Here is a 27,152-nt window from a genome sequence, read left to right on the forward strand (position 1 = left end):
AAATCAATTGGAATATAAATACTGTACTTACAGTTCAGTGTATAGTACACAGAGCAATATAAACAAGTCATTGTATGAAATTTTAGTTTGTACTGACTTCGCTAGTGCTTTTTATGTAGCCTGTTGTAAAACTAGGCAAATATCTAGATCAGTTGCTTTACCCCTGGAAGACCTCAGCGTACCCCCAGGGAGACACATACACTGGGTTGAGAACCACTGGTACAAGGTATTATTAAAAAGAATCCAGAGGAGCAAAAGAGTTGTTCCCATGTGACAAATTAGCAGTTGGAGACAGAGCATTAATATACAATATTTTGATAACTACTGTATAAATTAAAATATTCTTGCTTCACTGGGATGATCATTAACTTTCGCTCTGTGCTGCTGTGTATATGCTGGGTAAATAATAGAAAAATGAGTATTTTATTTAAAAATGTCCCATGAAATTTATAAAGTGAAAAATTAAAAAAACAAAAAAACCCCCAAATAGATAATGCCTGAAAAAATGCAGCAAGATACCCTGAATAAAAAATTCTTTGGAAATTATTCAATGAACTCTAGGATTGCTTCAGGACAAGTTCCATTCCAGGCAACATTGATGGACCAAACTGTGAAATATATGCCCCAGAAGGAAAAACTGGTTGGAAAATAGTCCATTTTCCTACTGGAAACAAGTCTGCATAATTTCTCAACATAATGGGTTCAGAATGTCATATTTGACTTACAGTACTTTCCTTCGTTGTTACTCATTCTGTACTTAGCTCATGCTATTACTCAGTGTTCTTAGCTCACTGCGCTCCCAAAACTGTCTTTTCAATATAAAAAAGCACAGTTCTCTCTTCCTTATGAAGAAAACAGTCTGATTCTTTCAGGAAAGTGCCCTTGGGAAGACAGAGCCCACTGGCTGATATCAGTTTTCTCGGTGCTCTGCTTTGTTGAAGCTTCATTCCAAACGCCAGTATGGGTTTCTGTAATGAAAGACTAAATGGCTGAGTGCAGAATACTGATCCTACCTCACATCTAGTGGCAACCGACCTAAGGGAAAATGTCTAATCTGAATGGAGCAATGAAAAGTCATCTCTTAGTACAATTAGTGTGGAGTCAATCATGTATCCTTTTACTGCCAATACAAAAAGGAGCATGGAAAGCAGCTTGGTGGTCTCCTGCAGAGAAAAGTCATTTTCTAGTGGTTATAGCCAGAAAGTGACTGTAAAAACTGACACTGACATTCAATAGCTACCTCTTTCCCACTGACTGCCAAATCCTGGTCAGGTTAGCTGACACAGTGATAAACAGCTGGGAACTGCCAGAACCTGGTCCACCCATGCAGCTGACCCAGGGGAAGCCTGTATGCGACTGTAGATGGGGCCTAAAATTGTTGGTGTTACACATTTGAGAGTTAGGGCTAGATCCTGCAAATAGGGTTCTAGGGTGCCAAGATGTGGATCCATTTTCAGGATTTATCCCTTCTTCAGTATATTGGCTTCTCTAAAGTCTGAGGAAGTCACAAAGTAAGGCTAAGTGAATCTAGAACCCGCAGGCCATAAACACCATTTTAGCACCAACTAGTTTAAAAATAATAGTTTATGCTGACAAACAGTTTTCATTAATAAATAATAAAGCTGAAAACCTAAAAGACTTTTTTTTTTCTTCAAGTATGTTAAATATCAGAGAAGAGAAGGCACCACAGGCTATTTCAGACTCTCTGATGAGTGATGTGAAAGCATGTGCGTGTGAGTTTAGTGGTAAATGTGCATATGGAGAGAGAATTGAAGTGGTCAAAGATCAAAAACCATTTGTTTGGAAGGATATGTACAAATCTCACCTACAGCTTGGCATTGCCACATGTAATTACTGGTGATCATTTGCACTTATATCTGACTCCCAATGCGCTACATATGAAATGATGAATGATTATATAGAAGTTCTCCCCCCCTCCCATTAAGTATCTTGTATTTACAAAAACAGTAAAAATGTAAATATACAAGCAGGTACATAATATATGCGGCATATATCACAAACTAAATTAAGATTCTGAATACTCCGTAGTTACCACTCTTAGTTTTGGGAATAAATGGATCATAGGAAAACATCACAGAATAATGAACATAAGCCTTCATCCTGCAAAGACTTATGCATGTGCTTAGCTGTATACACCGAATTATCTGACAATGCAGGATTGGAGCTATAGTGATATGTATGTATTTAAACGAATATATCAAATAAAATCAGCCTTGTAAAATTCTGATGAAAATGTTCTGTCCACACACAAAATTTACTTAAACCATCTTTTATTGTGTTGACTGATGCCAGTAACCCCAGTTCTCCAATCGGATCTGGGAGGGCAGACCTCTGTGCATAAAGTTAAGCACATGCATAAATTTGTGTAGGCCCAGGGCCACAGGCACTGACATTTTCATCTATATCTCAATTTGTAATATTTATACATAAATGTCATTCATTATTTTCCCCCTTGCAAGCTGCAATCTCAATAGCGCAAAAATCCTGGCAGCCTCACCTCTCTTCCTAGCAAATATTTAATAGCTGCCTCCTGCAGTGATACCTCCTATTACTGTGACTTTATTGTTTTTACAAAATATACTAAAGATCATTTACTAGTGTGTTTTGAAGTATCATAAATAATTAAAACTAAACTATGCTTGTCAAAATAAATAAAAAGCAGATTTTGTGACGAAGTATCCTTGATTTTCTGTTTATCGTTTTCATTTGCTTACTTACTAATATGCAAAATTTGGCACGCTGCTGCGGGTCTCAGTATGAACTGTTCATATTCTAGAGTGTGTCTATCAAATATAATAGATAAAGAATGAGACCCAGATCTTTATGCCCGTGTAAGACCTCATGAAGTCAATGGGAGTATGTGCAGATTCAGGGGTCTGCCTGCACAGGTCACATAGCATGATCAAGGCTACTGTCATCAATCAACAAAATAAAGTTAGGTAAGTACATTTTTTGCTTGGACAGAATATTTTCATGATAAGTTTTGCAAGGCTGATTTTATTTTATATGTGTATATAAATACCCACACACATTATTGCCAATCCCAAGCAAAAATTCAAAAATCATGTGATTTTTAAAAATCTCATTACATTTTGGGTGTTTTTTATGTGACTTCTGGTGTTTGTGCCTTTAGTGTGTGCTTGGGTCACATTGTCAAGTTTTTCTCTATAACCATGAAGAGCAGAAATTACTTTAAAAAAATGATAGGTAGGCTTCTCACAATCTCATGAACATGGTAGCTAGGGCTCTAAGAAAAAATACTAGCTATCATGAGACTCATTCATGATAAAATTGCAAGAATTGTCAACACTGCCTATGGCTCCAATCCTGCTTTGGGATCTCTGCATGCACATTGCTGCACCCACATGGAACCCTGATGACATCAGTGGTCATCTGCAGAGATCTGCATGCACAGATCACAATAATAGAATATCAAGGTTGGAAGGGACCTCAGGAGGTCATCTAGTCCAACCCCCTGCTCAAAGGAGGACCAATCCCCAGACAGATTTTTACCCCAGTTCCCTAAATGGCCCCTTCAAGGATTGAATGCACAACTCTGGCAGGCTAATGCTCAAACCACTGAGCTATCCCTCCCCCTGGCTCAGAGAGTACATCCATACAAACACACATATATAATACAGGTAGAGTTGGTAACACCACATAGAGTTAAGATGCTGTTTTTAGTTGCTTATAACTCTGTAAAACTTTAAACATCCAGGCTGAAATTTTAGATGCTGGGTGTCTGCCTCAGGCTGATTTTTTTTTTTGGATTGATACAGACCCGTGGTTTTCAACCTTTTTCATTTGCAGACCCCTAAAACATTTCAAATGAAGGTACCGACCCCTTTGAAACCTTAGAAATAGTCTGCAGACACAGGTTGAAGACCACTGATACAGACACCTGCATTACTGGAGTAGAGATTTGGGAGGTAACTTCCTATTTTACCTTTTATAAATCTCCATATGTATATTGTAGATCTATTACTAAAATTAATTTATATATATTTAAAAACATATCTAAGGAATACATTATTAACATTTAAGGGGGTCCAGCAGCCCAGTTTTTTTTAACAGATTTCTTAACAATTTAATAAAAAACCTAATCTCCACAACTTCAAGTTGCAATGAACAGATGGATGACAAACGTATGCACAGATGAATTTAGTGACAAATCTGTGTATCTAATTTTTATGCTTAAGACATAATACCATAGTGTCAAACATAATCCCTAGAGAATTCTAGTGCAGCGAAGGGCACTCCTCTCATTTCACTATAAAAATGACCTCAGCTCAGTGGCAACCCCATCTCAGTGACAGTGCTGCTCTGTGACCCCAGTTTGTAGCCACTCTGCTTAAAACATATAATAATCGTGGCTTTTCACAAAGAGACCCAAACACCTGGTTGATCTGTAGGTTTCTAGTTGCTCACCCTTCACCAGAGAGCTCCCTGCTGACTTCAAAAGACTGGCCTTTTGCAATTGAGGAAAGACCTTTGTAACGTTTCTGTCAAGAAAAAGGATATCAGGGCATCCCTCTCTATTGCAGAGGAGGAAGGTTAAAAAAAATTAAATGTGATGCTGGAAAGGAAAAGAAACCACATCTCTTACTGCCTTCAAACATAGTTTCTTCCTCTATCTGGCAGCAACACAGTATAGAGTTTGGAGTCAGCTATGTTGTCTGTCACCTCTACAGGATCTGTAATGAATTTGCACATTTTACTCCAACTACTGTATATCTAATCAGAAAAAGATGTCCCCATATCCCCCTGATCTAGCGCCAAACAGTAAAAGGTGATTCCTTATGTTAACAATTTCAGCAGAATGGCTTATTAAAACCAGATTTTAGGGTATTATAAAATGCTTAGAAGCCCTTTAAAATGTCAACCAGAATCCCCAGAGACTGTGTAAAATGTCAGCCTAGCTCAAGCGCCTGTTTTAAGCAGAATGAATTAGCAGCGTGCTGTCGGAAGTTGTTATCCAAAACAATCAGTTAAGAGGGAAAACATCAAGCTCTCTTTGTACTTTCGCTATGAAAAAGGCCATTCAGAATGATCTTTGTAGATTTTTGAAGCTGATTAAAAGGCAGGTTTAATCAGGCCTACTCTAAATTTATAGACAGACCAAAACGGTTACTGCCTCTGGACCCTAGTCTAATCACATCACACACCTGTAACCAGTCTAATCCCTTTTAACCAGTATACATTTATCTTACCACCAATTTAGCCTTCTTGTCCTGTTCCTTTAACTAATCTAATCAGCTCATGCCACCCTTTTAATCAAGGGATAATGTCATATCAGAACCAATATGTGCTGCCTCTCAAATCAATTTAATCTCGTCTTTAATTCCACCCTGCTGCTACCCTATCATAATATCACTCTAACCAATCTAACCTTATCTTCTAATACCTCTGACCAGTCTAACTTCAGCATAGTCACCACCTCTCTAACTAGTCAAGCCTTTTTAACATTGCCGTTATATCCAATTAAATTTCTCATGCCATTCCCAAAACCAGCCAGGCCTTATTCAGGCAAATATTTTCATGCTCACACTTTTAGCCCTCCTCATATATAAAATGTATAATAGCACCACGACGTACCAGTAGAACAGTGTAATGTCTTAGATTTACTCACCAATCATTTATTTTAGAAACATATGAGGGTAATTCATTGGCCTCTGTGAGCTTGATCCACAACAGGACTTAGGCACCTAAATTCCAGAATCAAGCCCCACTTGAATTCACAAAACCCCTGCTCAGCTGTCACCAAACCTGTAGGCGCCTAAAATCGCTCAGTAATTTTTCCTGTATAAGTTGCCCTGGCGCCTGTGTTTCTGTCTCTGAGCATGCGTTCTGCAGCCCCATGACCAGGCAACTGGATGCCTATGCCCTTGAGTAATTCATGAACTGGGGGAAGACAGGCATTCCTCTGCCTAACTCAGCTGCAGGCCTGATTTGATAAGTGGCCTCAGACCTTGCTTACCAGATTGAGCACCTATAGGCAAGCTTACATAAAATGGCAAAACAGGGAGGGCCTTACCTATAGCCTAGTTGTTAGGTACTCACCTGGGACATGGGAGACATCCAGTTCAAGTCTCCCCTCCACCTGAGAGGTAGAAGAGAATTGAGCTGGCGGTTGCTACCTCTGAGGTGAATGCCCTAACCACTGGGCTGTGGGGTATTCTGATGTGAGGCTCCCTCAGGTTCAGCTGTTGCACTGTGGATTAGTAATTTTAAAGACTCACTGGAGCAGGGGAACTGGATCCTGAGTCCCCCACCTCCTTGGTAAGTACTTTAAGCACAAGCTGACAGAGTTATTCTCCTGCATGCTCATGTTTGTTCTCTCTCTCTAGCACAGGGGTAGGCAACCTATGGCACATGTGCCAAAGGCGGCGTGTGAACTGATTTTCAGTGGCACTCACACTGCCCGGGTCCTGGCCACCGATCCGGGGGGCTCTGCATTTTAATTTAATTTTAAATGAAGCTTCTTAAACATTTTTAAAACCTTATTTACTTTACATACAACAATAGTTTAGTTATACATTAAAGACTTATAGAAAGAGGCCTTCTAAAAACGTTACAATGTATTACTGGCACGCGAAACCTTAAATTAGAATGAATAAATGAAGACTCGGCACACCACTTCTGAAAGGTTGCCGATCCCTGCCCTAGCACAATGATTCTTTTATTATGTAGCCAAAATGGAACAGCTTCAAGAGGAGAGATTGAGGAAACCCAACGTCAGGCTATCCAGTGGTTAGAACAGAGGTGGGCAAACTACGGCCCGCAGTACCCTCCAGCCCAGCTCCTGAGCTCGTGGCCGGTGAGGCTACTAGCTCCTGGCTCCTCCCCTGCTGTTCCCCCTCCCTCGCGGCCTCAGTTCACCCTGCTGCCGGCGCAATGCTCTGCATAGCTGCAGAGCCACGGCCTGACCCGGTGCTCTGTGCTGCGCAGTGGCGTGGCTGGCTCCAGCTGGGTGGTGCAGCTGCCTGTCCTGGTGCTCTGGGTGGCATGGCTGTAGCACCACCAGCAAATGGTGCTCCAGGCAGCACGGTAAGGGGTCAGGGAGTGGGTTGAATGGGGGCAATGGTCACGGGGGGCAGTCAGGAAGGAGAGGGAGGGTTGGATGGGGCGGTGGAGGGCAGTCACGGGCAGGGGTTCTGGGGGTGGTCAGGAAGGGGTGGTTGGATGGGACAGGGATCCCGGGGGGCAGTCAGGAAGGAGAGGGAGGGTTGGATGGGGCGGCAGGGGACAGTCACGGGGAGGGGTTCTGGGGGTGGTCAGGGAGGAAGGGGTGGTTGGATGGGACAGGGATCCCGGGGGGCAGTCAGGAAGGAGAGGGAGGGTTGGATGGGGCGGCGGAGGGCAGTCAGGGGCAGGGGTTCTGGGGATGGTCAGGAGGAGTCAAGCGATTGGATGGGGTGGTGGGGGGCGGAGGGTTCGGGGGCTGTCAGGGGACAGGGAATGGGGGGGTTGGATGGGGCAGGAGTCCTGGAGGGGCCGTCAGGGGGCGAGAAGCAGGAGGGGGCGGACAGGGCCAGCTTTATGACCCGCGGGGCCCGATTAGAATACTCGGTGGCGAGGCGTCTGCTCTGGGTTTTCCGCAACACCGGGTTTTCTGCTGCTGAAATGACGCCGAAGACCCTCAGAGCGGGGCCCCCTTAGGTGTGGGTGCAGGGCCCTCTTCGGTGCGGGGCCCGATTCCGGGGAATCGGGTGAATCAGCTTAAAGCCGGACCTGGGGGCGGATAGGTGGCAGGGCCGGGCCACACCTGGCTGTTCGGGGAGGACAGCCTCCTCTAACCGGCCCTCCATACAATTTTGGAAACTGGATGCGGCCCTCAGGCCGAAAAGTTTGCCCGCCCCTGGGTTAGAACATGCACGTAAAAGGTGACAGATACTAGTTCAAATCCCTTCTCCCCTTCAGGCAGATCTGGGACTTGAACTGGGCATCTCGCACATTGCAGGTGAGTACCCTAGCTACTGGGCTAAAAGTTATGTGGAAGCTCATCCACCTCTGCCACCACCACAGAAGCTAAGAAAGGAGCTGCAGCTAAGAATCCCAAGCAGAGAGGGAGGCAGCCTGGACTTAGGCACCTCTCTGAAAAAGGAGCAGGTTTTAGCCTCAACCCCTCGGCTTCACATCTCCCATTGGCTAGTTTATGCAAGTAGCTGCCTAGCCTGCTGACTTTTGTGAATCTCATTCTACGGTGCCCATCTCTCTCCATTCACTGAATAGATAGCCTAGGTCACTACTCAGGCTCTGAGGATTCCAGTGATTTTCTAGGCATCTAAAAGTTAGGCATGGCAACGCTCACCCTCCCCATGCCTATGTTCCTTGGTGAATCTAGCCCTATGAGCCAAATTCAGTCCTCAATTATTCCCTTTCTACTCTTCAAAGTGTCCCAGGGGTCTAATGTAGGGCAGAATTTGGCCCAAGTGTTTAAGTAAGTATAGAAAGGTCTGAAGACTGGTGCATGGGATTTACTAGCAGATATCCATGGCAAATATGTATTGTGTGGGATACGGGGAGTGGATGGGGATATACACATAAGTTCTGATGTTCCTTCTCTGAACTGAATCTTCTCAGAATATCCTGGGTGTATGGATCATGCATTAGAGAGATGTAATCTGACCAAAATATCATACTACCAGCTGTTTTTTTTAAAAAGAGACATATTTTAGAATACAGGACCTTTCATCTTTAGATCATTCATTTGAACACAGCACACTAGGTTATGAATCAGATACTGTGGTGGGCAGCCTTATAAAAAATTAGATAAATAAGAGTCAGTAAACAAAAGCTGTCACCAAAAAGTTTAACAAAAAGTCATCTTATAATTATTCAGTGGCTTGTGGGAATGAGCTGGAGTTCTTTGTCCAGTTCCTGGTAGGCCAGTGTCTTCATGCCAAAAACACCACCACAACTGGCAAGCTGACTGGGCTCTCCAGATCATGGCTGATGCATACGGTTGGGCAGCATGGTGAACCTTGTATTGCTGTTGTCCCTGCCGAAACTATGATGTGGATAAGCAGAGGGTCTATGAACTATCAGTCAGGCCCTAAAATCTCTAAAATATTCAGTCAAAACCAAGGAGTTCTGCTACAGAAAATACAGTGCTCTGTTAATTTCCTTACCCAGTATCTTGCTAATGTTAGAGTTGTGCATGTCAGGGAAGGCTTGAAGGATCTTCCTTCGCTCATCTTTAGCCCACACCATGAAGGCATTCATTGGACGCTTGATATGGGGTTCATTACTTCCACGCCCTCTGGATTCCCGATAAATTCTAGATTCTGAGACACCTGCACTTCCTAAAAAGAGGAGAGAAAATCATACCTAATTTGTGCTTTCAGTAACCTTCATCACATAGGGCACATTCAACAAACATATGTTCAAAGTGCATTCACCATGCTTTCTCTTCTCCTTGAATCCTTCAAGTGTATCATATTATTTTTTCTTGTGTCTAGTTTATAACTATATTGGATATGGTATAAATCTGATCTGATGAAAAGCCACATTCATTTTTGCAGATGAAAAATGTAAAGCTCTTTTAATGTTCTTAACCTAAAAAAACAACTTTTACGAATGGAGGTTTGTTTGTTTGTTTTTCTAATTTACAATATGTTGAATGTTTTACATTACCTGTTTCCTGCCTCCTTTGTGATGAGAAGGGTGTTAATATATGGCAACATTAGGTGGGGCTTTTTTAAGCAAGTCTTTAACTAGCAAATGAACGTTTGCACAGCTGCCTTTGCTTGTGCTTACACCTTCACAATAACAAAAATAATAGCAGAGATAGAAAAAAGCATTAAGCTTGCTTCATCAAATCCAAAGAAGCTCCCACAGACCTAGCATATGCATCATCTATAGATGATCAGCTCTATAGTCTGTGTGATCTCAGTTATCCAACATCTATTTATTTTCTTTTCTTCATTTTTACAGTCATAAATGTGTTCTTGGCCCAGCCTTGACAAATGGAGTGCATGACACAGAATGATAAAATTGCCCCTGGACCTAAAACACCACAATATGAATAATTTCTCCTGCCTTGGTTAGTGGCCACTCCTCGCTTATCCCAGCCCTTCACTCCCATCCCCCAAAAAGGAGTTTGTGTTCTTCTGCACACACACAGGGCCGGCTCCAGGGTTTTTGCCGCCCCAAGCGGCAGGAAAAAAAAAAGCCACCATCGCGATTGGTGGCAGCTCCACCGCACCGCTTTCTTCTTTGGCGGCAGGTCCTTCCTTCCGAGAGGGACCGAGGGACCCGCCGCTGAATTGCCTCTGAAGAGACATGCTGCCCCTTCCCCTGGGCTGCCCCAAGCACCTGCTTGCTGAGCTGGTGCCTGGAGCCCGCCCTGCACATACATAACTAGAAATAAGGATAAGTAATTCCTACTGACCGTCAGAATCCCCACTCATGTTGAAATCCATCATAGCATGGCTAAATTTCCCGTCTTCATTCTGTTTTACTGCCAGCTGTTGAGTCAGGCTCTCCAGTGTTGTTTTGTCCTGTATGGGAAAGATGACTGGACTTGAATCAGGAAATCCAACTGCAAAGTTCATAGGTAATTTAGAAGAATTGGGAGGGAAGGGGAATAACAAACCTGAAGAGTTTATTGGGAAAAGGCTTTAAAAACACACACACGTTTTTTCAGGGATGCATATGATTTAAGAGTCTACTATTCCATTTTAAAATCTGGCTGATTAGGTAGTGATGAGTAAACCTTGTAAGGCTGTAAAGTTTGGTTCAGTTAAGCACCCAAAACTTCGGATGCATGACGCATATTTGACCTCTCTACACACTGAGTCATCAAAACTGGTTTGGAAATCGAGAAGGTGCAGGCTTTCTTGCAGTTTATCTGCATCTCCATTTCTTCTCCCAGCCTGAACTAGGGTGACCAGATAGAAAGTGTGAAAAATCGGTACAGAGGCTGGGGGGTAATAGGAGCCTATATAAGAAAAAGCCCCAAATATCAGGACTGTCCCTATAAAATCGGGACATCTGGTCACCCTAGGCCCTAAACTCAAAATGCAGAGACATGCAACATTTCTCTTAATTGTTTTTATTAGTATTTTTGGAAGCAATCTATGGAAGTTTAAATCTAAGATTAAACTTTTTCATGTCCCAAGAAAGGTTCAGTGTCGACTCAATCTGAGTTTTGGGCAGTGGTTGGTGTTCTCATCTAGAATGTCTGCCCCATCCCTGTCACAACTATCTATGACATGGAAGAAACGGGGTCCCTGGATTGCAGCAAGACAGTATATTCTGCCAATTAAAGAAATTGGTCAGGCTACACTGCCAGCACTATATCCCAAAGCAAATAATTCCAATCTCCTATTCAATACATCCCTTCCTCTTTTTGAATTGCTTAAATCTACCAATGCAAAGAAGTTCCATTTTCCATCTATCTGCTGTTTGTACTGAGGTATGTTCTGCATAAGTATGCTATTTTCTTGGCAATAATCTGTGTAAGAATAAATCTTTCTGGAAAACAATCCCATATTTTCAAAATGTAGACAGTTTTCCTTTTGCAAAGCTAACAAAATGGTATCGTGTCAAATTATAAGTGACTCTGGTTGAAAAAATCCTTTTGAGCTTTCTCCTGAAGGCAAATTTACTGCTCTGTTGATATATGTTCCTTTCTTGATGACTGTCAGATTTCAACAAAACTAAAAAACAACATTAGATCACCTGGCAATCTGGGATCCTAGAATGATTATATGTAGCCTGATAATTCATCATACTGTAGAAGAAAGCAGGAAAGAAAAAACAAACAAATGGAGAGGTGATTCATAAATTTGATCCTGGGTTCAACCAAAGATTTAAACTCATGTATCTTTTATCTGACAAGGCTTTTCTTAAAATTTAGAAATGAACCTCAAACCACACTTCTGCTTTGAACACCCCAAAGCTTTATGTAATATAGTGTTAACTCCCTATCCCTCCCAAGTGTCTTCCATCTTGGCTCACCTCTGCACTTCTGGTTTCTGGCTGCAACTGGATGCATTACTGCCAAAACAATGCAAGGTAAACTGTTCTTGTGGTATTTCCAATCCAACTAGAAACAGCAGGGCCAGCCTAGCGCAAGCGAGAAAGTGTTTGTGACATTTCCAGCCACACCAGATTCAGTTAGTTTGGAGCCACTTCAAATAATCACCCAAGCTTTTCAGGTGTATAACTGAACCAAACTACTTACCCTTCTTAAGTTAGCCCATCACTCCTTTCCAACACAACGTGAGAGTACTCAGAAAGAGTCAGTAATGAGTTTACTTTGTTCTCCCCTGCAATGCATCTCATATCTATAATGCAAATCAATGGTTTTCTCAAGAAACAATTTACCTTCAACTTCCCTAGACCATAATAGTATAGTCCAAACCTATTTAGTACAGAGGCCATTTTAAAAAAAAGTCACTGTCAGCCTAAAGTATCAAAAACTTCCACTGTCTTCTGATATTTGGGTATATGATGGGATTTTTTAAATTCTTTTTTAGACTAAAACATGATTTTTCCTGAATCATGTATAAACCTCTTAGAGAAACAGAGCTGAGAGCGCAAAGACCACTGGCTTAACAGCTCTTCTTTATGTAGCAAATGCAGCTCTTAAAGTTGGGGGCAGTTACATTCAGAACCACACTCTACCAACATGATTTGATTCAGTCTTAAAATCATGGAATATTGTGCCGTGCCATCTACAAAGCACACGCTGGGTATGCGTTGCTATCAAGGTTTGACTTAACAAGTCTACAGATACTCTAAAAGCAGCAAAGAATCCTGTGGCACTTTATAGACTAACAGACGTTTTGGAGCATGAGCTTTTGTGGGTGAATACCCACTTCGTCGGATGCAAGCGCTCAGATACTCTGAAGCTGTCCATCTTGCAAAGAGTCTGGCATTTTGAGGTTCAGTCACATTATATGAAGTGTGAGAGAGGAAAAATGGTCATCGGAGGGTAGAAAAGAACAACAGAAGAATGCGACTTCTTGAGCTGCACTGTTCAGCCACATGGCTTTGAGCTGACTCACCAGACGGCTCAAAGGTACAAGTGATCAGAGGGAAGTCCAGGCTGCATTTCAGCATCCAGGCAATCCCTAACCTGCTGCTACTAAAACATGCAGTATATAGTTACTAATTGAATTATTTTATTACAGTGGAAGTTGAGCTAATTCTCACAGGATATCACTCCAAAACAGATGATGTCAAAACAGAACACTGCGCTTTTGTCATGCCCCTTTGTGCCATGACTTACGTTAACCATCAGTCAGTCCAAGAGCAGGGAAGGGGAGAGGATGGCATATGGGGGCTGAGGAGGGGGAGAGAGGGAATGTGTTATTTATCTTTAATTACAATACATCAGAACAGCCTGTAAGTCAAAAAGGGTACAGCTGTTACACTTCAGTGACAACTAGCAGCTACTGAAGTAAGGAAATACGGTTATTTCAAACAAAAATCCAGAAGCACCCAGTGTGGGAACAATGGTTATCCAAATAAAGAGAAAAATAATCAATATCTTGGAGAGAGAGGCTAAATCCTGCAGTTCTTACACAGGCAAAACACCTACTGGGGCACGATAGAAGGTGGGGAATGAAAGTCACCGTGTATGATTAATAATAAGATGTGGTACCTGAATAGCACATTTCACGTGGATGCTCTCAAAGTACATTTGAAATTCTCATTAAAACTCAGTGTTCTGTGTGAAGTGGGCACTATTTTACCCATGTAACAGATGTGTACATTGGGCACAGAAACTCTCCCTCCCAAGATCATGCAGTAAAAGAGGAAAAGTGGTAGATTTGAGGACAGAACACAGGTACTAAGATACTGTGGGGATAGGCACTTTTATAAAATCCTGGGCACAGGGGTCATGTTCTGACTCCCAGCCATGCAGTCTGACCACTACACAAGCTGCAGCAGTTTTCCTCCAAACCTGACATTAAAAAAAATGCGTAAAACAAACACATGTGCAATACAAAATGATGATCAGTAGAACAGAGTGCCAGACATGAAAAGCGCAGATAAGCACAATGATCCCTTATTGTTTTACCGAAGGGAGTTACACTAGGTGGGTAGCAGTATCTCATTAGCTGGAACCCTCTCTCTTACCTTTCTCAGATGATATTTCAATGCAAGTTGAAAATACTAATGGCCACATACAAACAATAATGGAACAAGGGCTCTCCTCCCCCCACAAATTAACTGCAACATGCTGATAATGCCAATCCACCCTCATCTCATAAAATCTATTTAGTGACTCCAAATAGGGATACACAGTGGTTTCAAGTTCACACATAAAAAGGATCCATTAATCATAGTTATCGTAATTTGGTAGCCAGTTACGAGTACTTAAAACTCCCACTGCTCCCTATCACCGCAGTAGTTGTGTAAGTACATAATAAATGATACGAAGGCTGCCAGGTGCTACAAATGATGGGCTCAGTGGCACAGGGATGAGCGCAGTTGTTACTTGCCACTGAAGGTCAGAAAGAAATGAAACATCAGTGCAGTCTGTATTGAGCTAGGCCCTGAACTCATTTTAGCAATTATATCACAGCTTTTTGGGGGGAGGAGGGGAGTTTCATTCTCATGATGTCCTGAAAGATCCCTCCAGTGCTAAGATTTTTGAAGGAAATAAATTGATATTCCCTAAAATACTTCAAGTAGCAAATACCATCCACGAGATAAACCAGTGGTTTTCAACCTGTGACCCACGGACCTCTGGGGACCACAGCCTATGTCTAAGATTTCCAAAGGGGTCCGCGCCTCCATTTGAAATTTTTTTTAGGGGTCTGTAAATGAAAAAAAGGTTGAAAACCACTGATATAAGCAGTGAGTGAATGTCATCTGTTACAACCTGGATCAGGGAAAACCAGGTCTGTTGTTGGGAGTTGTAGAACTAGCCCAGACCCACAGAACTGATACACGGGCTACTTGAAAAAGAATCAGATTTAAAGTGAGCATCCAAGCCACATGAAAATATACAGTAGGGAAAAATCCTGCCCTGGCCCAGTGTTGGACTAGGGGCTTGAGCCAGCCCCCACTGAATCTTTCTTTTGACTTCAGTGGAATTTGGATCAGGCCCTAGAGGAGCTAATAGATATTTTTCCATTTGTAACATCTGTGATTCTATGACAAAATTAGGCAGAGATTGAGGGAAACTATCCTAATGGTCAGTTCAATTAGATTGTAGCATAGTCTCACTATGGGAGCAATAAAGCCCCATTGCTTAGGTCATTTAAAAGCATAATAGACAAAGCAGTAGAAAATATATTGTAAGGAGCAATCCTGCAAATGGCCCCACTCAAGAGGAACAGAGAACTATAAAAGTGACAGACAAACTCAGAGAAATACATATGAGAGAGTACAGCCAATCAGGAAGAGTTAATAGCCACAAACAGATGAGAAGGTTTTTAAGGCATAACCAAAGAAAGTAATCTGTTGGAGAGTTAGTGGCAGGGCTCCAAGCAATGTTCTAATTAGAATTTTAAAAAGAAAGAAAGAAAGAAAGAAAGAAAGAAAACACACACACACACACACACACACACACACACACACACACACACACACACACACACACACACACACACACAGTCCCAGACCAAATAAAATGACTAAGCATCACAAGTCAGACTCAGTTACGTGGTCAGCTGCAGAAGTTACTTGGCTCTCTGTCATGGATAGCTGTCATAACTTAACAAAACACTGATCTAAAAATGACAAGAACTTGATTGCCGTCTCTCTCTCTCATACAAGAAACAAAGCATGAGGAGTCAAAACATCTGTTGAACAGACTGATGACCTTTGCCAGAGCTCTTCCTACTGCTACCCAGATGTGAATCAAAACCTTGGAAGGTTTGGAAAATGAAGACACTCTGATATATTCCCCAATCACCCTTTGCCCTTCTCCCACCTCATTTTAGGCTCCGATAAGAATGCTGAACATGCATCTGAGATTATGTGCATGCTTCCATTCTTGAATTACTCCATAATTCAGTAGGGCAATGTGAATGCTGGGCCCATGGTGACAGCTCCCCCCATTGAGACATTAATTTGGCTGGGGTACTTGGCAAACACTTAGAGTATAATGAACTCTGTTAGGGTTGTGTTTTGCCAAAAGCCTTTCTCAAATTGCGTAATTCAAGGTTAAATAGTTTACTGAAGCTGTCCGCTCTTTTGTATTCAATTCCCCCTCCACCTATACCTATTTTCCTTGACATGAATATTTTCATTCAAGTTTGATATGCATACATTTTCTTGAGCTCATAGGGCTCATACAGCCACTCTAGAGTGTCAGACACAGCTATAAAGTTCATGTTCTCCTTATTCCAAGTGAACGGACAGGACCAAACTAAGAAAAATCCTTTTGTCCAGCAGCCTGGATGAACCACAAACCTGGTCTATATAAATGAAATGTTGATATCGTGCTTGTCAGGTTTTGCACTTAAAAATCCTGACTGCACTGATTGAGCAAGTGGCCCTTTGCCTTAATTTCCTTATATACAGTGTTGAGCAGAAGAAATGGATGGTTTGCATGCCCTGATACTTCTTTAGGTGCTCCTCTGATTCTGGTCATCCAGTTGTGCCACATACTGAACTAAGGGAAGTATGTGACTAATTCCCAAAGGGCAATATGGAGCAAATCTGCTGGATGGCAACATTTACCAGAAAAAAACTGACGTGAGAGGCTAGTTTTCAAATCAGCCTTTGATTGTAAGACTCTGAGGTAGGGTCCATGGCACCCTGCAACATGCTGTATAGTGGTGAGCACAGAGACTCCACTCAGCACACCGCAGTTATTAATAACTGTTCACATATACTGCTCAATCAGTGCACACAGGAGTTTTTAAGTGTCGGTCAGATCAGATCAGCCACTAGTCCATGCAAGAGGGCCTTGCAATATAAGTTCCTTTCAGCTTGGCTACAGAAAAACATTCTCTGGCTGGATAACTATATTGGAGATCTTAGTTGTCCTCTGAGAAGCCACCTTAAGATATTTTTTCTAGCCCATAAAAAGAATGAGAGTCCTATCCCATTATCAGACATAAGTGAGACCTTTTTAAACTAACCTTTTTTCAGTCACAAAATCCCAAGTGAAGATCCTGTGTCCACTGAAGTAATAAGCATGGTAATAATTTGCATTTATACACTGCCTTTCATCCAAAGTTCTTAATGGAATCTTAGCACTCCCCAGTGAGATAGGTGAGTACAAACAATATAAATGAGGGACAGAGAGGCTAAGTGAGTTAGGCCAGGTCTACACCACCACTTACTTCAGTATAACTTATGCTGCTCAGGGGTGTGAATAAGAGCTTCTCCCGCCTCTCGCGGGGGTGGATTTATTATGCTGACAGGAGAGCTCTCGCCCGTCAGAATAGAGTATCTTCACCAGACTTGCTACAGCGGCGCAGCTGCATCAGTGCAACTGTGCTGATGTAGTGCTTCTGGTGTAGACTAGCTCTTAGTTGCCTAAGAACTCTCAGAATACAGAAGCAGAGGTGGGAATTTGGGAGCTTGTATGCACTGAACTGAAAGATTAGGCCCTTAGTCCTGTATTTTACCTCCTAGAACATGCCAAATACACATGGATGTTGTTTTTATTTACATCCAGATGAAGGCAGAAGATTTCCCATTTTAAACAGTATGTGATAAGCCCACTGGTGACATAATGGAATGCACCTTCATTGACTTTTGCATTCTTACTCCAAGAGTGAATTTGATTCTGTATTTTTGGGAAGCGGTTTTTCTAAGTTGCTTATCATAATATCTCTCACACATTAATCAGTTCATCCTCACAACACCCTTGTGGAGTAGGGAAGTATTTATATCCCTGTTTTACAGATACGAGCCCGAGACAGAGAAGTTAAGTGACTTGCCCATGGTCAAACAGGAAGTGTCTGGTGGTGCCAGGATTTGGACTGAGATCTCTTGAATCCCAATTCAGTGCCATGACCACAAGTCATACTGCCTCTGTGACTGTGGAACTGGGATTCGTGCTGGTGACATGTGTTATCAGGAAATGCAAAATAAAATATAATAAGATCAGCTACAGATCAACTGTTACAATGGATCCTGCTTGTAGGGCTATAAAACTCATAAAAAGCACATGCATAAAATGATAAAATAGAGTCAGACTTTCAAATGTTGAGTTAGTAATTGTTAAACCCCTTCTGGCTGCACTATTTTATAGTCTTCTACTGTACTAATGAAAAGGAAAGAAACAACAAAGAAGGGTTTTAACCTTCCAATTATATAAACTCTATGGACCACCAAAGAAGATGAAAGATTATTTATAATGTCACAACAATTTATCAGTTGGGGATTTTGTTGTTGTTGCTGCATCGAAGTTAAATATGAAGAAACAATGTATTCACCACCCCCTCAGCTCTTTCACTCTTACTTATCTGCGATCTCTTTCTTGTCTATGGAATAATAATCCACTCACCAAATCTAAAAGCAGAATTAAAAGAAATAAAACAACATTCCTCATTTGAGGGGCCTTTCTGATTTTATGGTACTTTAAAAAAAACTCTTCAATTCCAGTCTCAATTGGGACTGGATGGCTTGTGAAGTGGGTACAAACCCTTTGACTGTTGGTTGTCTGTTCAAACCCAGTCGTTGGAACTCTTGGTTCAAAAGTGACTGATAGCTGTTTGGTGAGCTACCCTTGGTGGTCTCAGTAAACAGGTGTCTTAGCAGCTGTTCTAGTAAAAAGTTGTCCTGATTATAAAACAGAGAAGCTCTGAATTGACTGTGCAAAGTCTTAACTACTCTCTTATCCTCAGAGGTGGACTCCAGATTGAACTAATGGGCATTAATGGAATGGAGTATGCATGTTTACTTCCTGCGCTGTACTTGCTTGTGGATATAGGCCTTCAATTTCCAGAGCTGCCAATTCAGCACCTTCCACTAGCACTGAATTCATCCAGTGCCTGACTTAGAGACTCTTGAAGTGAATGGAAAGACTCCCATTGATTTCAATGGCCTCTGGATCAGGCCCCTAATGTATTTATTAATGTTTCATTCCACAAACTAAAACTTCCTCAACAAATAAGGTGCTGTTTAGAAAACATTTTGCCTAAAACAAACTGTTTTAAAAAATGGTAGAAAGCAGCAAATCTAAAGGAACAGGAAATTATCTTTGCAAAGATGAAGAGGGCTTAGCGGTCCAGTATGTATTCTGGTGGTGAGCTCTGTAAGTTAACAGTCAAGACTTCCAAAAAATCTAGAAGTCCCTTTTCTCGGAGAAGGGGTGGAGGAGAGGTAGAAAAAGCGATGTAGGCAGCTGTTTCTCTCCTGCAAAAGGTTTTGCCATGTTGATTCCAGGACTGATTCTCAACCGAACACAGCAGTTTTCTACTGAACTGAGAATAGGTTGGGAGTCAGGGAACCTGGTTTCTATTCCTGACTTCACAGCTGACATGCTTGGATAAGTCACTCAACCTCTCTGTGCCTCAATTTCCCCATCTCTAAAATGGAGATAAAGATACGCACCTTTGTAAAATGCTTTGAGATCTATGGGTGAAAAATGGAATATAAACACAAAGTATTAGTGTTCCTCCCAGCAGGAGAGAAAGTGCCATAACATTTGGTCTATGATGACAATGAAGGGTTAATCAGAGAAAACGTGTGGGACACCAAAAAATGAAGTGAAGTGGAAATCACAGCCCATACAGGATATCCAGGGAGGGAGGGCCTGCATCATTTAACAGAAAGTTAAGAAAGCGGACTCCACTTTGCTGGTAATTGTTTACTAAACAATGAGTGACTCAATTACTTAGAAGCATTACATATGTATAGATTAGTTTCTTTTAATTTTTTCCTAGCTGTGAAAGCTGCTAAGCCACTGCCTAACATTTCAGCAATGCGCTCTGCCCTAATAAAGAGATTCACACATTTTCCATCTAGACTCTCTCCTGAGTAGAAAACTGCCAGATTTTCCAAACTGTACTAAAGCCTGATTTGTTTGCTCACCAGGATCAACATCGTGCTCATTCCAACAAATAGCAGAGTCCTACACACACACCAGGATGCTAGAGGCTGTTTGTAATTCAAATAAATGAATACATGTATTTTAGCACTAGCAAAAGCCTGACAGTCCAGACTAAATGGGCCTGGCCATCTTCTCACTAACACTAGTTTAATTCCTTTGATTTTAGTGGGTTTATTCCCAATTTACACAACTGAGAGTTAGAGGAGAATGAGGCCCAGGTTCTGCTTACTCCCAGGCCAGATATAAGTGTTGATATTGGCCATGATCTTATTGTGACTCTTGACATACCTGATGTTTTACTTAAAGCTCCAGCTCCTGGTGCTGTGATTTTGTGAGAATCTAAGATGTCATTTAAAAAAAAAAAAAAAGGTTTCCAGCCTTCATGGTGGTAGAGCAAAGTTTAAAATCGTGACCCGTGGAGGCTCAGAAACTGCAAGGCAAATTAAAAAACATTTAAAAAAAACGAAAAAAAAAACCCCTCATGCTTTCTTTAAGCCATGATTTTGAGATGGGGAGAGGGGATGACTCATGTGTTTTGAATGTTTGGGGTTAGTAATGCTGAGTTTGGTATAGGTAGCTTCAGGGGCAGCTTCCCCAAGCTACACTACAAATGTTGTCCTGAACTCGATTTGGAGGGTGATTACTGCAAGGAGTGAACACAGAATCCAGGCTACATGCCCATTCAGACTTTGGCATCACTATAGGACCCAGGGTTCTTTCCTCATATGTTTGTGTGCTATTCCTACTGATCTCAATGGGAGTTGCACACGCACATCTGTGGGCACAATTCACCCCTCCCTGGTGCGTCGCTCGTTTTATTAGCTAACCCTGCCCATGCCTCTCACCATAATGACGTAGCCAAAAAACACATGATTTTCCCTTTACATACATATATGAACTTTTAGCAGGGATGAAGGTCAACCAGAAAAAAGTTTGCTTTAAAATGAAAAGGAGGAATCCACATAAAGCTTGACAAAACCCTCATCCCATAATCATTCCCTACCATGCGTGGGCACTCGCTAGCTGAAAGTGGTGGCACTGTGACAAATATAGCAGAACCAAAGCAGGCTCTATTAAAAAGAGAGAGAGAGAAGAAGAAGAAGGAAAAAAGTCTTCCACTGGCCATCTGTGAAAATAAGGCATGTGGCCATTAAATGCAGAGGCTGTAAATATACGCAAACCTCAAGAAGCAAATGGGAAAAAATGGACTAAACTTTAAGCTCAAACAAATCAAAATGTTTAATGCTTAGTTAGCAATGCTGGTCAAAAAAACACTGATCTCTGCAGTGTGCAATGTATTTAAAATGTATTTTAATTCAATTAAAAAATAATAAAGACATTTCAGGGGAAAAGACACTAGATTCAGAAGCTCTCTGAATAAATTGCCCCTTTACTGTGAATGATCCTGTTAAGATTGTTGATTGGACTTATTGAAAGGCTGACATACAGAGTGATGGATGGGCAATGACATAATACCTGCTTGCCCTGTTGTCATGCTCTTTGAAAATTGTCTGCTCTCTGTTGATAGCATTAACAAAGAGGATTGCAACCCCTTCCACCCTACCCTGCATTCAAGAAATTTCCACTAGCAAAGAATCTCAGTAAAACAGAATTAAGAAGGTTTTACTGGGTGTGCAGGATGGATAGGAAAAACCAGAGACCACATGTTAAGTTCTGTGTTGGAGGGTGATTTGGAGTCTCTAACAGTCAGTTGTCACAAAAAAGCCCTTCGTCCCCACATAGTATAAAAATTATAAACGAACATATCTCTCTGTGAGAACAGAACAAAAATATTATACTATTAATCTTTTCTAGTGTTTTCCAGGCCAATAAGAAATAGAGAGGGCTAAAAATTACAGGACCCATATATTACATGTACACTGAGTTTGATGTATAAATTTATATAACGTGTCTGTGCAGTATAGCCTTTGCTAGCCAGCAGAAATGCTACAGTATTTTTCCAGTAAAAGGCGAAAGAGTTATATGATCTGAAGACCATTAAAATGAGCAGGGTTTAAATTTTACAGAGCACTTTGGTACAGAATGTAAGCACTGTGCCTCTGGATTAATTTCCAGTGGTTTCCTTCTACTTAGAAAACAAGACCAATTTATCTGCCCCCAGTTCCTGCCTTCCCTTGCTTTGCTCACTATGGGCCCTATCCAAAGTCCTTTCAAGTCAATGGAAAAACTCTCACTGGCTTCTGTGTGCTCTGGATCTGGCCCCCTTTGGGAACTCCTGCTCCAATTTAGCCTTTAGGAAGAACAATATATTATTTAAATCAAAAACTCAACTGAAAAAAAAATTAAAATCCCATTTTATAGCAGCTTTTTCCCATGCCTTCAGTGACGTGAGCTCCAGTTTTCTATTTCTCAAAGAGCAGCATCTGGTAGCTCAGGATTCATAATAATGCACTTCCTCACCTCCCCTTAGGGGAAAGCATAGGCTGGATTCACTTCAGCTCAACAGACCACTGCAGTTCCTTAAGAGTTAACTTTGCTGGCTCCATCCATCAGGCAACCGGTGAGGCATCAGGAAAGAATGATGGATGTAAAATTATTACAGGGCTGCCACCCGATACACTTAGTGCCATTTGTAACTAACACTGGAACTGACACACTTTTTTCATTATTAAACATCCACATTAAGTCAACATTGGTCACTGTCATTTCATGTTTGGCACTCTGTTAAAGGGAAGAGAGGGAAGGGGAGGGTGGGAGTAAGGAGGATGATGGGAGATGGGGTGGGTGGAAATGAGAGGAAAGGCATCCTGGACCTAGTGTTTCAAAAGCATGAGTAATAAAACAGGCTTCTGCTTACAATGCTGGAATAAATATTGTTACAAATAGCTCTTTAGTTACAACCCAGCAGACAAGTACATGTCAGAGCCTTTTAGAAGAGGGATGTGCTCTCAGCAATAAGTGAGGGAACTGGTATCATAGGTTAAGAAACACTTATGGTTGGTTGGTGTGTGTGTGCTGCTTGTGTATTTATAGGTGTGAACAACACTCAGATGTTAATATGTCTATTTGATGGAGCATACCTGAACACATATGAATGTGTATTTGTGGAGCTGTTTCCATGCACACTGTGTGTGTGTGTGTGTGTGTGTGTGTGTTTACAGATATGTGAGTATGTACATGTGTGTTTACTTGTTTATGGGTTCTGAGTGTATATACAAATTTCTGGCTAGCTTTTTTGTCGTGGAGCATACGCATCTGTTGTATGCACACACGTGTTGTGTATTTGTATATGAGTGCCTTGTGTGTTTGTATGCATGCACACACATGCCAGTACCTGTGGTTGCGTACCTTCAATGTGTAGAAGAATGTGCAGTTTTTTGGCTGAATAAGTAGATCACAGTCCACTTTCTGATGCTACCCACTGCAGTGTTTGCTCTAGATGAAAATCTGCACTCTTTGAGCTCCATGTATAAAAGGTAATATTGTTTATGTAGAGTAAGTATCAAGCTATAATTAATGGTAGATCACATTTATAAATAAAACTATGTTCCTGGGTTTCCAAGAAACCAGAAACACACACACACACACACTTCTGATTTATCTTGAAGCATTTCCAAGAAAATAATTTTAAAAATATATTTTATTTCATTCCCAATTAAAATACATTTCAGTAAAATCTACATTCATTATGTACTAAAAGTACTAAAACCCTCTGAAATTAAAGTACTCATAAAGTGTTGGGTGCCCACAAATCAAGGCATCTAAAAATCCTAGTCACTTTTGAATCTTTTTTCTTGCTTATGCCTCCTCTAGCACAATGCCTCTCCAATCCCACACAATTTCTCTCTGTCTGACTCCTGCCTTACAACTGAGAACACTGCCCATCTACAGAGACCCATCCCAGCTGGGAACATAAAACTAGCCCTTGAGTCACGTGAATATATGGAAAACAGACTCTGGGGCTTTAGGATGCACATTCATAAAAAGGGATTTCCTGCCCCTGTGCCTTTCCAGCCACACCCAGCAGACAGATCCTTAACAGTACTCATGACTTTGGGCAGTTCAGAAATGCAGACCCAGGCATTGGTGGGTGGGATTACTATTCATGCAATAAAAAGGCTCAACCAGCCCCGGAAATAGCTCCATAACTATACCAACACTGGGAAAGAAGGGACTCAAACTCTGGACTGCACTATGGCACAGTGTGCCTGGCCCATAAAGATTAGCAACATTCCAGCAAGAATGAAGTGATTCAGGATCGTCTTGCTGTCCAGCACATGGCATAAACAGCTATGTATCAGTACATGTGTGTGCAAGCACCATAACCAATCATTAATGCATTGATTGCAATGCCTTGGTAGCTAGCCTGTTCCCACCAGTTTTGCAGGGAGCGAGGGACAAAAGCAGGAAACCCAAAGGCCTGGCAGTTTGGTGTGTTTGCCTCTTAAATCACTGGGCTGGCCCTTAAGCTTGTTGATGTAAACCCTTAGAGACCAATCTATAATGTTCTCAGTTTCTCTCTCCCCACTACCTTTCTCTCTTTCTCTTCCATGAAAAAGGAAAGAAACATTTTAGGAACATAATTTAACTGACACTGGCAATACTTTCCTTTTTTTTCAAATGCCAGGGGGAGGTCTTGATAAAAGCTTTAAGCAAAAACCTAGACCCAAACACCCTCAAACTTTGGAGAAGTTCAGATCCTGAATTGGATCAGAACTTCCCGTATGGCTATAATTAGATGAGAAGAACCAGAATGTATGGAAAGTTTTCAGAGTAGCAGCCGTGTTAGTCTGTATCCGCAAAAAAAACAGGAGTACTTGTGGCACCTTAAAGACTAACAAATTTATTTAAGCATGAGCTTTCGTGAGTTCAGCTAGGTGTCCAAACGTCACAGCCACCTCTCTTTCTTTCTGCTGGATCAATCCAATCCAAACCCCTCCCCCACCACAAATAAATCCTGTCAACTCTGAGATCCTGCACATCCAAATGAAATTTCACAACTAGCCCCATCATTATAATGGGTCAAACCAGCAATCCAGATCCAAAACACCATTGCACTTTCGTAGAGTTCTGATTTGGATCTAACCTTTGTGTCTTCTTCAGAATGAAATCCTGAAAAAGTTTGGCAGCTATTGTATCAAAAAAGCTATTGCCACTTTAAAAAAGAAAAACTGAACCCCCCAACTCCACAAATGCTATTATACCTTCCCCTCATGCACACCCAAGACAAACAGGGAACATGAACTAGAGAGCAAAATAAACCTCAGAGCTTGCGGTGAGGGTGAGAAGTGAAAACAGAAGGGCAAGGAGGAGCCTAACAATAGGAAAGTAACAGAATAAAGCGAATGCAGATGGTTCCACTCCTGTTACTTAATCAAAAGGCTGTGCAAAGTCACTAGAGCCGGCATAAAGTCATGTGTTAGAACAACAGCTGATCTGTGTATTAAAGAAGATTAACTCGCAGTGCCATGGTGGAGGGCCTGGGATTATTTTATGTACTTCCATTGCTGTACAAGCCGTCAGCACAATTACTGTCCTCCGATGTGAATGACTGATCTGTAACCACAGCTAAACAGCATGCTGCTTAGGGGCCTGGGTGCTTCATGAAGATGAATTTCCATACCATCAAAGTGCTTTTAATGGGCTCCCTGATCCAACCACAAGGCCTGCTTTGCAAGTATATAGGACTCAGGATGAAGGCTTCCTGTCCAAAAGGATTTGGTCGGTTGTCACTTGACAATTCCCAGCCAGCACAGGGGAGGAGAGGGGGGAGATAGGTAGAGTTGTCTCTGCTTTGGAGGATTAAAAAAAAAAAAGGGTACAGATGCTTTCTGAATGCAACCAACTGCTGTATCCACAGCTGAATTCAATGCGCTTAACAAATAACGGCAATTTAGCTATGCTTGCGAGGAATAGCTTGAGTCACTTTGCATTAGCATCTGGCTGAGTGTTAAAGTCATTTCTACATGGGGAGCACAGAAAAGGAATTTCTGCTCCAAGCATCCTTTCAAGAATGCTTAAATATTTGAATATAAATTCCTTTGTGCTTGTGATCACTTCGCCTTATAGCTGACACTCCACTTTCCCCCCTTCCCTTCTGCTACTCTATGTGAAATGCCATAAACATGCTCTGTCCCTCTCTCTCAATACCCAATACCTTATTCTTCTAAAAGAGGTTTTATGTACTGCCAGACACCTATTACACTGACCTCTTTTTTCTCCCCCTTCCTCTCAGGAGAGTGCATGAAATTGGAGCCATTTCTACATCATTTACACCCATGCTAGGCTGGTGAAAAAGTACAGTAGTGACAGACTCACATGTACATTTAACATTCATTATCCGGTCTGCTGGCTTCTCACAGCTTATTGATCAAACTCCATCTAAAAACCAGGGAAACTGGAAAGCTATCCAAATTAGCAATCTGCTCGTTCTGGACAATATTGTTTGACTCACAAGCTTCCCAGGATGACTGACTTTCAAGTTATTGCTAAGTAGCTGATCATTTTTATTTTATCTATTTGCCTATCTGAATGAGTCATATGGGGATCTTGGAATGAAAGAGCCACGAGAACTGAAGGATCCGATAAAATTTCATTTTCACCAAATGCAATAATATTTCATCTTGATTATTTTGTAGCATTAAAGCAGTTTTGTCTGGAGAAATATTTGGGAAAAAATCCTGGAAAATATATTGTAAAAACATGAATTTGTGAAGCACCCAACGACTTTTGCACATTTCTGTCTTGGGTAGCATAACTGTCTTCATCTCAATGTAAACATGGCCAGGAAGGGACCAGTGGGCCTAAGCACCCCTTCAGCAAGGGGTAGGGCAGCAGAAAGTAGTCACAGGCATTTCCTGAAAAAAGCAGGAAGTTGTGGAACCTGTGACTCTTGTAACCCCCATGACAAAACGACTGTGCTAGATACAATATATACAAGTGTTCCCTGAGAAGAAAATATTACCAATTTTGCTTATTACAGTTTAGCAGGCAAAATTAGAATAATTCAGGGCCCCTCAGTTCTAACGCTTCTAAGTTCTACTGAAAATATTTGGTGCAGTTCGTATTGTCAATTCTCTGTTTTTTCAGTTTTGCTAAGTCATCTAACATGACTTGACAGTGCTATGTTGCAATGGTCACGAAACATCATATATGACAACCTCATAAGGCTAAATACCCAGAAGCTGAGCCC

General features: G+C 41.6%; 1 protein-coding gene across 49 annotated transcripts in view; it reads right to left on the reverse strand.

The window, feature by feature from the left end:
• The window catches only part of SOX5 (SRY-box transcription factor 5), an 862,257-nt gene that overhangs the window by 11,634 nt on the left and 823,471 nt on the right, over nt 1-27,152 (reverse strand). For 48 of the 49 annotated variants that reach the window (XM_039544018.1, XM_039543816.1, XM_039543795.1 and 45 more), the window contains 2 exons: nt 10,415-10,523; nt 9,153-9,326 (listed from right to left, as the gene is read on the reverse strand). In XM_039544018.1, coding sequence (XP_039399952.1) covers nt 9,153-9,326; nt 10,415-10,523 — 283 coding nt within the window. Of the gene's footprint in view, nt 1-8,904; nt 9,032-9,152; nt 9,327-10,414; nt 10,524-27,152 lie in introns of those variants that run through there. The other variant, XM_039544088.1, reaches the window with a different exon arrangement.

Source organism: Mauremys reevesii, linkage group 1, assembly GCF_016161935.1.
Source record: "Mauremys reevesii isolate NIE-2019 linkage group 1, ASM1616193v1, whole genome shotgun sequence".
NCBI classification, from domain to species: Eukaryota; Metazoa; Chordata; order Testudines; family Geoemydidae; genus Mauremys; species Mauremys reevesii.